General features: G+C 39.9%; 1 protein-coding gene across 1 annotated transcript in view; it reads left to right on the top strand.

Moving 5' to 3' along the window:
* The first annotated feature begins 404 nt into the window (after nt 1-404).
* The window catches only part of LOC146614546 (anoctamin-4-like), a 52455-nt gene continuing 38888 nt past the window's right edge, over nt 405-13971 (top strand). Inside the window, exons 1-3 of the mRNA XM_085375336.1 lie at nt 405-642; nt 3426-3500; nt 13481-13705. Of these exons, the coding sequence (XP_085231462.1) occupies nt 417-642; nt 3426-3500; nt 13481-13705 (526 nt within the window). The 5' untranslated portion in view covers nt 405-416. The remainder of the gene's footprint in view (nt 643-3425; nt 3501-13480; nt 13706-13971) is intronic.

Below are 13971 nucleotides of genomic sequence, written 5' to 3'. Positions count from 1 at the left end.
TGCTAATGGATACTGGCTGGACATTTAAAAGTTTAGTTCTGGTGTCGGTCTCTGCTTTGATTCTCTAAGTCCAAGATACTGACAGTGTTACGGGGGGGGGAGGGGATCTAAATTGATCCTATGATCGATTGTGGGACTTTAATTAAGTATTTATTTTAGTATCACTGTTATAACCCCTAAGAACTTGACACTGCGACCTCATTAACCACGTGAAACAGCCACGCCTGCAGTTGTGCGTAAAGACTGCAACACTAACCGCTTACACGAGCCGAAAGAGGCTGACACGATGGAGCCGAGGTGAGTGCGGAGGACAGGTTAGAGTAGGTGGGGTTAATGATGTTTGAGGTACAGGACAAGTTGATGCCTCCTCATGCCGAACCCATGCGTAATAAGTGCGATCGTCGCCGGTGAGGAGGATGCTGGATCATGAGGCTGGAGCCGACATGCGACTGGTCCGTAAGATCAACACAGGCATGAAGATCCACGCCGGGGGTGAGCACATGGGCTGCAGCAAGGTGGAAGACAACCAGGACAACCAGGTCATCTGTTTGCAATGTCAAGATGAGGTGATGCGGGTTTGCCCGGGGAGTCCGCGCAGTCCTCGCCGCGCTATCGCGACGCGCCTCTCATCCGGATCCGCAGGTAAGGGCAAGCAATGCAGCACACGAGGTTAAAAAGAAAGCGCGACGCATGCTGTCAGCTGCAAGCGTTAATAACACTGTTTCTTCCGTTCATATCGTCAATTACTCCGATTTCAAGCTGAAATGTGGGTGTGGTGATCCACTGTGCTCAAAGTGAGTCCACGGGACGACCCAAGGCACACAAACAGTAGTGGAACACCTCACGGATTCTCACAGAGCAGACAGCGAAAGCTGCACTACCACAACACATACTAGTCCTTTTTTATTTTAAATATAATTGCATGTTGTACAAGATTGTTGTTGTACACTGCCTCAGAGTACGGGTGCTATTTTTCAGTGAACATTTTGCTGTGGTGTAATTCATTCATCTGATGTTAAATTAATGATGTGGCTGGAAGCTGCTCAGAGGCTGATATGGTTTGTTCAGCGGTGTGCTCACTCCAAAGCCCATAGCTTTGGAAATAAATGATACCTGCAGCTTTATCTCTACACCGGGACGGGAATGTGTGTGCTTAAAAATATTCCCAGTCGGTGATAAATGTCTACACTGTGCTGCATTTGCTCTTTTTTGATGCATCTGTAGGTGTTAGATAGGAAAATAAAGGAAATTAGAGTTTGTTTTTTTAAAGTTGTCTTAGTGCTTAAATGAGAAAAAGCAGTTCAGGTGTTCATTTATCAGTCCCAGGCAAAAATGTTGGGTGGTATCTTTCAGGAGGTGACTGCAGTGCCAGAGAAAGTCTTCTGCTCTGCTGAGGCAGATTAATGACTTAACCTCTGTCTCCCAGAGGAAAGTTGGTGTTCCACATCAGGCCTTCAGTTTCCACTGTCAGGTTTATCTTATTAATTGGAGCCTCGGTTAACAAAGCCCCTCAAAACCTCCTTCCACAAGTTTTTCAAACTGCGCTAATCCAAATAAAGGCGCAGATAAGGTTGCTTAACTTTTATTCTTTTCTTTTTTCCCCACTATCGCCAGTTTTGCTATTGCAGAGTTCTCCCATAGATTTAAATGACTGATTCTGTGAGTGCAAATTGTCTCTGTCTTATAACAGTTCTGACAGTTACACTGTACTCTACTGGACTGAATTATTGTTGAGTTGCTTATTGTCAGTGATGGTATGAAGAGAGTGCTAAAAAATAGAAAATATGAGCACATCTATAACCTGCAGGAGTGGTTGGGTTAGGTTTGCCTTTTTATTACAACCAAAACTGTAACATTAAGTGTACACCTACTTTTCATCAAATAATAATGCACATTGAAGCCATGTCTTAAATCATGTTACTGGTCACATGATGCTCAGTCACACAGAACATATACATTAAACTCATGGTGTTCATTTTGCCATTATGTAATTTGGCTGCAAGAACAAAACAGTAGGAAAACTTACTTCAAAAGAACATTTCTGTGGTAAACACTGAACAGCTAGCTGTTGGCTAGATAGCTGCCCTCTGGGAATTTGTCATTGTCGTTGCTGTTTGGATCCAGTTTGAATCAACACTTGATGTACTGAGTGCTTTTGTATTTTCTGTTTAACTGAATGTCCTCTTTAGTCTATTGTTTTGTTACCTTTTTGACTCAACTGATCCAATATTTTATTTATCGTATTGAACTCATCGTTTTACCTGTTTTGTATGCTATAATGCAGTAATTTCACAACATTTGGGATCAATAAAGTCCTTTTCATCTTATCATATCTTATCTTATTGTTACATAGCACCCCAACCTTTTGTAAATAGATACATAACTTAGCCAATAATTTTATTCTTGTTTACTTATATTGTATATTGTCAAATAAAATAGTATTTAGCAGTGTAAGTAGCTCATATGGTGATTTGTGCTTTCTATTTAGTTAATTAATGAATAGCTAAAGGACTTAAAAACAATTCTGTTTTTTCCATACTGAAAATGTTTTTTTTCCTTGGAATAATAGGATGAATGAAAGAGAGAATCAAATGAATCGTAAACTCTTGATTATTATTATTATGGGTATCAACAGAAGCTTTCACATTTAGTGCATCCCTAGATAGCATTTAACAGGCTTTCCATTATATATGTGGCTTTAATTGTATTAAATATTAATAATATTGTTTCAGATGTGCCACTTGGGTAAAACTTGTACTATTATAGCAGTTGCAGTTCAAAAAGAAAATGAAGTTAAATTAATGTAAAAGTTGTTAATCATTAATCTTTTTGGTCAGTGTCACAAAGACTGCAAAAAGTACTGCAAAACGCTTCACAGTTAAATCTTACTCCATTCAGTCTCGTATGGGTTTAATTATTTTCTCTTTGTTTTGTCCAGTCTGCCCTGCAGGGAAAGAAGGTGAAAATCACTTGCGGTATTCGAAGCATTATTTCTTAAACATTATCAGGGTCTTGGGGAGGTTTTCTCCCTGTAATCCACAGAGTTCTACCACAGTGAAAGCTTTTATTCCCTCTATATAAATTGGTAGACAAAGGCAATAAAGCTGCCAGACTCATGCATTTTATTCCCCTACCTCTGCCAAGGTCAAGAGTTTCCTCCCCTTGTGTAGCTCAATGTGGATCAGGGCACTAACATTGCAGGATTACGGGTTTGATTCCTGTAACGCTGCTGGGTCATGGATTTTCACAAGCCCCCAGGAAAAAGAGAAGCTCAAAAGCTTAGTGGGCACATTTGAAATTGCAAGATACATGTTTCTCTGGGACTCCATGGTACTGATGGTCACCTGTGCTAACAAAAAAACCCCTACCTTAGTTACACTGAATATTTGCCTTCACCTTATACGTGATGTCTTCTCCATTCACAGATCGCGAACCCAGCAGTAGCAGCTACAATGTCTCCTCAGGAACCTTCTACAGTTGTGTCAGTCAGATCACCATCGGTGAGTGCACTGCTTTAGAGTTGTCTCATGGTTCCTTCAGCGTGAGGATTTGGTCAGGAGATTTGGTATCTCCTGCATGTAGTTAGTCTTGTTTGTTTACATTCTGTCTCACCAGTGATGTCCCCATGTCTGTGCAGTGCCTCTGTGCCCTTTTTCTGTAGTTTCTCATTTTTCTCTCTCAGTTGTGTCTCCATGTTTACTTTCCCTTTCATCTATGTCAAGTTTTTATGTCTCTGCCTCTCAGTTTTACTTTTCTAACGTGTTCCCCAGGTGTGTACTCTCTACCTTGATTCCTTCTTATTGTCTGAGTCTGAGTAGTAAAAAAAGTGAAGCGTCCATGTGGACAGTTTTATGTTTGTACCTAACATTTTCAGAAAACTGTAAGCAAACTGTAAGCACCCCGGGCAAAACCCATCCACAGAGCTATTTAATCTAAGCACTGGCTTTACACTAAAGGGAAGTTCATTTCCAAACTCTGCAAAACATCACTGGACTTTATTTAACTGGGAAAAGGCCAACACAACACTCTCCTTAATCAAACACAAATGTTTATTTCAAGCTCGAACATTTTGGACTTAAGGGCCACTGACCGAATACATTCATACAACCTGAATTCCAAAAAAGTAAATATAAAAGAATGCAAAGATTGATTTACAAATACCCCAAAACTAGTATTTTATTAATAGAACTTAAAAAAACATATCAAATGTTTAAACTGAGACATTTTACTTTTTCATGAAAAATATGATCTCATTCTGAATTTGATGACAGCAACATGTCTCTTAAAAGTTGGGGCAACAAAAGGCTGGAAAAGTAAGCCCTAAAAAGAAAAAGCTGCAGGAACATTTTGGTAATAATTAGGTTAATTGCCAACAGATCAATAGCATGCTTGGATAAAAAAGAGCATCTTAGACAGGCAGAGTTTCACTTATCTGCAAAAAACAAGAGCTGTTCACAGATTGTGGAACAAATTCAGTGTTTTTAAGTATAAAATTCATTGTCTGTTTCATAATCTATACCATCAAACGCTAAAAAGATCCTGAAAGTGCTGTGCAAAAGAGATGAACACTGAATGCTGTGATGTTCATGTCCTCACGTGGCGCTGCATTAAACACACGTACAGGCCTATCAAGATCTATCATGCAATTTCTGCCATCTTCTCTGCATCTCACACTAGAACAATTTTGATAATAATTTTTTTTAAAAGGCAAAATCGACATGGGGAAAATTTTTTATCATCATAAATAAAAAAAGGAAGACAGAATGAGTATATTTACTTTAAATGTTTTAGCAATATAATGGGTGTTATATTTTATTTTTATTATGTATCAGTGCAGTTTAGTCCCGTATGAATTGTTAGAGTTCTGACAGCAGAGGGGTTAGGGGAAATTTAACTTGGGATTTGCTAAGCAGTAAGAAAATTAAAGATTTCCGCTGACGTGGAAGTTTGTTTGTATGTCCAAGGTTCTTGATGGAAAATTGTACAATGGTGACAAAGCTGTTCAACATAATTTTCCTGTCTGTCACAAAACTGCAACTGCCTGCCATTTGGAATATTGAGGCCTTGGCTTTCGACATTTTTTCAATGAATATTAACACAGTGTGTGGTTAGCCTGTAAGGTTGTTGACAGCAAGGGGATTCAGACTGTGCTGCTGCTGCATGCAGGTGTTCCTCTCTTCTCTAGAAGCTAAATTAAAAAAAAAAAAACCAACTAACTAATGAACTGCTGAGGGGGAGCTTTGGACCGCTGAGACTCACTCTGTTGGTTTTCACAAAAGAAAGATCTATAGTCTCGTCCCACACTCTGACATCAAAAAGATTTACTGTGCTGCCTGTGATTTTAAAGCTCCGGCCTTTGTTCGAGAGGAAAATACAAGTCAGCATCACCGTAGGTTCTTAAACGTTCTAATCGATTATAATCTCACATCAATTCCACCCTCCTTTATTGTTGTAGGAATCTACTGGGATAGTGCAGCTTATAGACAGAGCTAATATTCACCCTGAGGTAGGGATTCAGTGAAGGATGAAATAAAACATTAAATGCGTCATGCTGGAAATTTTAGAGCACTACTGCACTGAGGTTGGCTCTGCACTGGCCAGAACCAAAAACACAAGTTATCCTTTTTTTTTTTACAGTTTGAAGTGTGAGATTTTGCCGTCCGAGAGGATTCATGGTGTTTTGTAAAAATATCAGGTCATCACAAAATTCAAATTCAGTACTTTGAGGAAAGATCCCCAGCTCTGCCATTCATCCCATCTCAGCCCTCTGTATAACTGATCGCTTTTCACCCTGACTTCAACTAAGCAGTGTGACACAGCTAAGAGCACTTTTCACTTGCAAGAATTAAGCTGATATAAAGCATATACAGTAAGTGGCCCCAAAAACGTCTTTGTTGGCACTGAATAAAATCTGAGAAGAGAACCACATAAAGTGGCATTTTTAAAACCCAGCAGCCTACAAGAAGCCAGATAAAGGACAACAGAACAAAAAAATAAATAAATGGATGGATTGATGAGAAGGGACAGGTATGTTTTTATACCACCAATGAAGTCCAATGTTTTGACCAGTGAAGATGTTTATTGTCAGAGAAAGCAAGATGAACAGAGACAGTGCAGTCGGAGGGACAGGGAGCGATGGTGATCAAGTGAGCTAGAAAGTGAGTAAAGAGAAGAAAGGGTGTTATGGTTTGTTCTAAATAAACAATTTAGGTTTGGGTAAAGAAACAGGGTTGGGGTTCACAAAGGAAGCAGGAAGAATGAGTCGAGTAAAGTTTCACTTGTCTGACTCTTTTGTTTCACTTAATGCACCTAATAATCCCGAAAATACGGTTACTTCCGCCTTCCTTTAGTATGTCCAGAAGTCCAAAACATTTCGTCGACATTGTTGTGTTTGTTGGGGAGAAAACTTATGAAATTACAGTACAGTGGTCCCTCATTTATCTTGGGAGTTACGTTCTAAAATTAAGCCGCAATAGGTGAAATCCGCGAAGTAGTTAGCTTTATTTTTTACAACTATTATAGATGTTTTAAGGCTGTAAAACCCTTCACTACACACTTTATGCACTTTTCTCAGACAGACATGAACATTTTCATACTTTTCTCTCCTGTTTAAACACTCTCAAAGTTCAAACCTTCGTAGAAAAATAAGTCCAGTATTATAGAACGAAACCAAACATCAAACCCTGTTTTCAGGTCCAGAACATGGCAATAGAGCAGCTGCCAGATAATTCAACAATAATGAATCAATGGTACAGAAGTGGAGGAAGCAAGAAGAATGAGTTGAGTAAAGTTTTACTTATCTAACTGTTTTGTTTCGCTTAATGCGCCTAATAATCCAGAAAATATGGTAACTTCTACCTTCCTTTAGCATGTCCAGAAGTCCAACTTTTTGAATGACGGTTAGCATCTTCGTCTGCCTTTTGGGTGCTACCGCAGATGCCTTTGACGGTGCAAAACATTTCGTCGACATTGTTGTGTTTGTTTGGGAGAAAACTTACAAACATACAGTACAGCGCTTTAGAGTCACACTGCTAGCAATCAAAGATTTATGTAAATTATGTAAATTTGATAAGTTGACAAATCATGCAAAATTGCATACAAAAAATACGCGAAACAGCGATGCTGTGAAAGCTGAGCCGGGTTATAGCGAGGGACCACTGTATTGCCAAAAGTCTCAGGTCACCAACTTTCTGCAGAGTCCAGACTCCAATTTGTGCATATACATGAAGAGTCCTCTTCACACACTGAGGTTAATTATGGAGTTCCACAGGGTTCAGTGCTAGGACCAGTTCTGTTTACATTATACATGCTTCCCCTTGGCAGCATCATTAGAAGACATAGCATACATTTTCACTGCTATGCAGATGACACCCAACTCTATCTGTCCATGAAGCCAGATAACACACACCAATTAGTTAAACTGCAGGAATGTCTTAAAGACATAAAGACCTGGATGGCCTCTAACTTTTTGCTTCTTAATTCAGATAAAACTGAGGTTATTGTACTCAGCCCTGAAAATCTTAGAAATATGGTATCTAACCAGATTCTTACTCTGGATGGCATTACCTTGGCCTCCAGTAACACTGTGAGGAACCTTGGAGTCATTTTTGACCAGGACATGTCCTTCAATGCACATATTAAACAAATATGTAAGACTGCGTTCTTCCATTTGCGCAACACCTCTAAAGTTAGAAATATCCTGTCTCAGAGTGACGCTGAAAAACTAGTTCATGCATTTATTACTTCCAGGCTGGATGACTGTAATTCATTATTATCAGGATGTCCAAAAAACCCGCTGAAAAGCCTTCAGCTAATCCAAAATGCTGCAGCAAGAGTGCTGACAGGGACTAGAAAGAGAGAGCATATTTCTCCTGTTTTGCTTCCCTTCATTGGCTTCCTGTTAAGTCCAGAATTGAATTCAAAATCCTGCTCCTCACATACAAGGTCTTAAATAATCAGGCCCCATCTTATCTTAATGACCTTGTAGTACCATATCACCCTATTAGAGCACTTTGCTCTCGCTCTGCAGGCCTACTTGTTGTTCCTACAGTATTTAAAAGTAGAATGGGAGGCAGAGCCTTCAGTTTTCAGGCCCCTCTTCTGTGGAACCAGCTTCCAGTTTGGATTCAGGAGACAGACACTATCTCTACTTTTAAGATTAGGCTTAAAACTTTCCTTTTTGCTAAAGCATATAGTTAGGGCTGGACCAGGTGTGTCACGGTCTGCGGAGGCAGACCGTGCGGAAATGTGTGTGGTGGACCCAGGAGCGAACACAAGCGAGCCTTTTATTCTGGCTGATGAAAGGAACAAAACAGAGTGAGGGCAGCATAAGAGTAATAGTTAAACAGAAACCTAAACTGGACATAAACTAAGGAAAAGCTATGGCTGGAGATACGGAACACAGGGGGTGGTAACACAGACGACGCGACACAGACTACATGAAACACAGAGACTAAATACACAAGAGGGATGATCAGGGGAAGTGGCCACACATGGGAACACAGCTGACACAGATAAACATAACAAGATAAGGCAGGAGTAAACAACACTGACGGGAGACTGTCAAAGTAAAACAGGAAGTACACAGAGGTGCAAACAGGAGGAGAGAGAGAGCACGGGCATAGTGGGCTGGGGAAACATGGAATGAAACACAAGGAGGGGAGATGAGGGCTCACAGATACATAGAGGGGCACACAGGGGATAAGAGTGACAAGGGGAAGTCAAATAAGGAACAACATAACAGGACAACTCAGGAAACATGACCTAAATAAGGAACGAAATACAAAAATACAAGAAACTAAGAATACTGGGCCCACATGGCCCAGGACCATGACAAGGTGACCCTGAATCCTCCCTTAGTTATGCTGCAATAGACGTAGGCTGCCGGGGGATTCCCATGATGCATTGAGTTTTTCCTCTCCAGTCACCTTTCTCACTCACTATGTATTAACAGACCTCTCTGCATTGAATCATATCTGTTATTAATCTCTGTCTCTCTTCCACAGCATGTCTTTATCCTGTTTTCATTCTCTCACCCCAACCGGTCACAGAAGATGGCCCCGCCCCTCCCTGAGCCTGGTTCTGCCGGAGGTTTCTTCCTGTTAAAAGGGAGTTTTTCCTTCCCACTGTTGCCAAAGTACTTGCTCATAGGGGGTCATATGATTGTTGGGTTTTTCTCTGTATCCATTATTATACGATCTACCTCACAATATAAACCACCTTGAGGCACCTGTTGTTGTGATTTGGCGCTATATAAATAAAATTGAATTGAATTGAATTGAATGTGGCCTTCAGATTAGCTCAGTAACATATAGAGTGTATAGGACTATAGAGCTTCATTGAATGGGTTGCAATGGCTGAACAGCTGCAGCCAAGTGCTATGGAAAGCATCCGGTTGAAACTACGCCACCACTGGACTCTAGGGCAGTGGAGATGTTTTCTCTGGAGTGATGAATTATGCTTTGATGGACAAGTCTGGCTTTGGCAGTTGTCAACGGTACCTGTCTGACACCATTGTGTCTCCAAGTGTCAAGTTTAGTGGATGGAGATTATGGTGTGGGGCTATTTTTCAGGAGTTGGGCGTGGCCCCTCAGTTCCAATGCAAGGAACTCAACTTAATGCTTCAACATATGTTAATGTTTATTTTATTTAACTTCCGTAAGGTTGTTACATTGAAATAGTGTAAAAAGCAAAGAATGAACATTTTCATTCATTGTGTTTTACCCTGAATTGAATGTATGGATATTTTTTACTGTATGAAGATTTTTACTCTGATGGAAAAAGACAGCTATTGTTATCAAGAATAATACTGTACATAGATTTGCAAAGCTACAACTGTGTTTCCAACCTTTTACTTAGTATTGTCCCTAAAATGATAAAAACCATTCATACAGTATTTAATATAATGTATAACTTCAACTGTGCAGCACTTCTTAGGCTGTGTTGCTGCAGTTTCAGACACATGCCCATTCACTGTTCAAATTAAAGCACCAGTAGTTTCCTGTAAACTCCAAGCTCAAACGTGTTAATGCATTGTGCCGCATGTGGCCCAGATAAATGCACCTGCATTTGTTTTCTTACCTCTGAGGGCATCAGGAAGTGAGGGGGGGTGTATCTAGGGCTCTCTCTCCTCAGAGAGCCACAGGGGCACTTTTTTCTGATGACTGCGACATAGATAATGCTTAGAACACACTATGCCCGGGCAACATAAGTTTTGGAGGTCGTTCGGATACACGCCAGGTGTAGATTACAGCACCCACTCCACCCTTCCCATCGTTGTGGGTGACTTTTATGAGATGATGGCATTGATGGCTCAAAGCACTTGTTAATACAGTTTAAAATCCAGGAGCCACTTACAGGTTATGGAGCACTGTAGATTGACCACATAAATCATTCAGCAGAGATGTAAGCAGGTACAGGATACAAAAACTTCAAAGAACACTGTGTGCCTGTAAACAAATTCTAAAAGGCATTAATGGAGCCATACCTCCCTGCATAAATCAATAGATTCCTTTTTAAGGCTTGAAGGCATCAACTAGACAAACGGTATAAGCTACAAGATTTTTGAAAAAATGTAAATTGGCAAAATTATACTAGTAGCAGTTCGTAAAGTAAAATTTACATTTAACACCCATCTTACAGGCTAATCCACTTCTAATGTTTAAAACAAAACTATGCATATAAACTGCTGAGGTGCTCTTTCTGTTTGTGGCCATCGAGTAGACGGGCTGCTCTGGAATATCTTAGAAAATTAGAACAAACATGCTTGATATTATTTATTAAGTCCCTACAAGAAACAACAGATTTAGTATACATAGATATAAGCCCAAATAACATATATAAAATAGCCTCCCTATGTCTTAGGGTCATTCTCACTGCCCTGCAGTGCGCATATGCCTGTGTCCACCTCACACTGTACATCAGTAACGGATACATCTCAGAGACTGCAGTGTAATTTATCCATCCATCCCTGCTATTTTCATCACCTTCAGTAATATGAGCTGCACATGGCACATTGTTTCATATCTTCACTATTCCTTATTTCAAATCATACACTGAAATAAGATCAGGGGTAACAAATCCCTATAGTGTGAGGGCATGTCTGTTACACTGCAGTAATGTTTGTAATGAGTTAACAAACACAGTGTATTTTAACAAGGTGTCTGTGCTTTAAAAGAGTTGAAAAAAATCAAGTTTTCATCATTATTACAGGCTGTCTTTTTTTAAAAAATTTATAATTCCACACCTATGAAATCAACTATAAATCATCACTATATCATAAATGCGTTCCAGTATTTGCTCTACATCCAAATTAATATCTCACTATGTCAAATTTTCACCAACCAAAGACGGGAGTTAGATTTGTCTTTCCAGAGGTAATGCACTTACAGTTTTCTCCCCCGGGGTGAATAAAGTCCTACTCACAGTTTTTGAAAGTGCTGACTTGAGCACATCATTTTGGGGGATGCCCAGCCTTACACTCTTACACTTCATTTGTGAAATCCCTCCTTTCATTCTCTCTGAAAACTGGAGGGTGTAAAAGATTCGATGAAATATAAAGTATGGCTTAGATTTATCTCGTCACTCCTCATCGCAGTTTATCCTCCAGCTGAATGTGCATTGCAAGGAGTGAGCCAGAGGGCCTGGAGACTGTGAGGCGTTCCACTTTTCTGCTATTGATTGGGGCTGCGTTTGTTCATTGCTGATGTACATCTGAAATCTGCTGGGCTTTGTGTTTTACAGGAAACCAGGAGGTGGCATGGGTGGAGGTGTTCCCTTATCCCACCTGCCAGTGAAAGATACCAGAAATATTAAATATACAAAACATTAAAAACACACTTTGCTGCTCTTTATATTTGGTACTATGTGTCTCATCTATTCAGTTCAGTTCAATTTTATTTATACAGCGCCAAATCACAACAACAGTCACCTCAAGGCACTTTATTTTGTAAATTGGGCCCTACAGAGAAAAACCCAACAATCATATGACCCTATGAGGGTCATATGAGCAAGCACTTTGTCAACAGTGGGAAGGAAAAACTCTCTTTTAATAGGAAGAAACCTCCAGCAGAATCAGTCCACTCATGTAAGCAAACGCAACATATCAGTTCAGATTAAAAATGCAAAACAGGTAGTGATGCTGCTATTGAAAAAATAATATTGTGATTTAATTAATAATTTGTTTTTAAAATGAAATAAAAAAAATTAAGGTTTGGTTTGTGAAGTGTAAAGAAATAGTTTTATCATTTTTCCTTCCTTAACGAGACTTATTTTGGAAAATAGGACATTTATTTGCCCGTTATTTTGTGTAGAGTAAAAAACATACGTAACATTGGCATTATGGCATTGGCATATCAGAGATTTCTTTAGAATAAGGCATAGAATAAAGTCAAGGTTAATAAAAAAAAAGCAAAAAAACAAAGTAATCAAAAAGGCTTAATAAATTGAACACAATTAAATAGTAAATTGAAAAGAACACAGACTATTTACAACAGAGCTCATCTACTGCATCTGGATCTATTGGATCTCTGATTCCAAAGTTTAAGCCAACATAGATCAAGTGTTCTAACAGCAGGTACAAGAATGTACATTGTGGTCCTAATTGAAGGGTAAAGTAGGGCACCATGACCTGGAAGACAAGCATAAAGCATTTCAATTGACTGCAGCATTCTGAAGGTCAGCATGGCCAAACTGCACTTGATAATTCAATAATGGGGTCAGCAGCAGCTTATAGGATAGCTATGTACAATCAGATCTGCTGCATCTATAATGCCCTACTGAAGAATTATAGATAATAAAGGTTTGGGGAGGTGGGGGGCAGCTACATCTGGACCATCCAGCTCAGTCACTTGTCAGAGCTGAGCTGAAACAGGGAGGGAAGCCTGCTGAGGAGAAATCGAAGGCCGGAAGCGTGCCGAGCTGGTTCAGCAGAGGGCTGGTCCTCAGGAACTCTGGAGAGCAGCAAAAACTGACAGAAAGATGTGGAGGTTCTTCGTGGCCATTCTCATTATTATTATATTTTCATTTAATATAAGTCAGAGGTGTTTGAAGTATTCCTGTGTATTAACTTGTTGTTTTGCAACTTTTAGCTATTGGAGGAAATTGCAAAATTATGCTTAATAATCTATCTTTTAACTATATGCTTTTATGTCTATTTGTCTGTGTGGCTGTATTACATTGTCATGAATTTTATCATAATTACTTTGCTGAACTAGAATCTCATACACTGAGAATCATCTTTTGTGTGGTTGCTGCTGAGGACATACCTGGCAACAATGAAAATTCAATGTTTTATTGAAGTTGAAAGTTTCCACCACTAGGGGGCAACATTGCAACAACTGTTTGCTGTTATGTTCAGCATACACAGTCCCAAATTGTACATGTAGCAATGCTCCCACAAGATGAATGTTAAAGTTTTCAGTGTCCTCTTCCCTTTTTGTTTAGAATCTCATTATCTGCCTCAATTGTTGTCACTCAACAGGGTTTGATCTCGGGGGTCAAGTGGCCATCGAGTTCTCACACTGGAACAGTCCTTTTCCAGAGAGCAGCCAGAACCTCCCGAGTCCAGACTGTGTTCACTCCGAGGCCTCCGCTGTCCCGCCCATCAGCGAGCATCTTGAGCCAGTGTCCTGCCCGGCGTCGCTGTCCGTCACCCCGCTCCCCACGTACAGTGCCAGCCAGGAGACGCTGTGTGACAGCAGCACGAGTACGCTGAGAGCTGTGACAGTACATTCTTTTCAATTATGATAACTTTTTTTTTTTTTACAGCAAATCTACATTTCAGTTAGTAAAACACTGATTACAACAGGTCAGATGGTAACATCCTGTAGCTGTGTTGATATCAGAGTTATGATTGACCCTCTACGCAATCTCCATAATGCTGAAACTGGCACTCTGTGGGCCACACAACAACTGTTTACTCTTTGAGCTGAAGGCAGTTCTTAATGTCTTTGGTTGTACATATGAGCTGAT

This window comes from Diplotaxodon limnothrissa, linkage group LG17, assembly GCF_057381915.1.
Source record: "Diplotaxodon limnothrissa isolate DT_005_m linkage group LG17, D_limnothrissa_male_GT1.1, whole genome shotgun sequence".
Lineage (NCBI taxonomy): Eukaryota > Metazoa > Chordata > Actinopteri > Cichliformes > Cichlidae > Diplotaxodon > Diplotaxodon limnothrissa.
The sequence above is the reverse complement of the archived record's forward strand: the minus strand, read 5'-3'. Positions and strand labels throughout refer to the sequence as shown.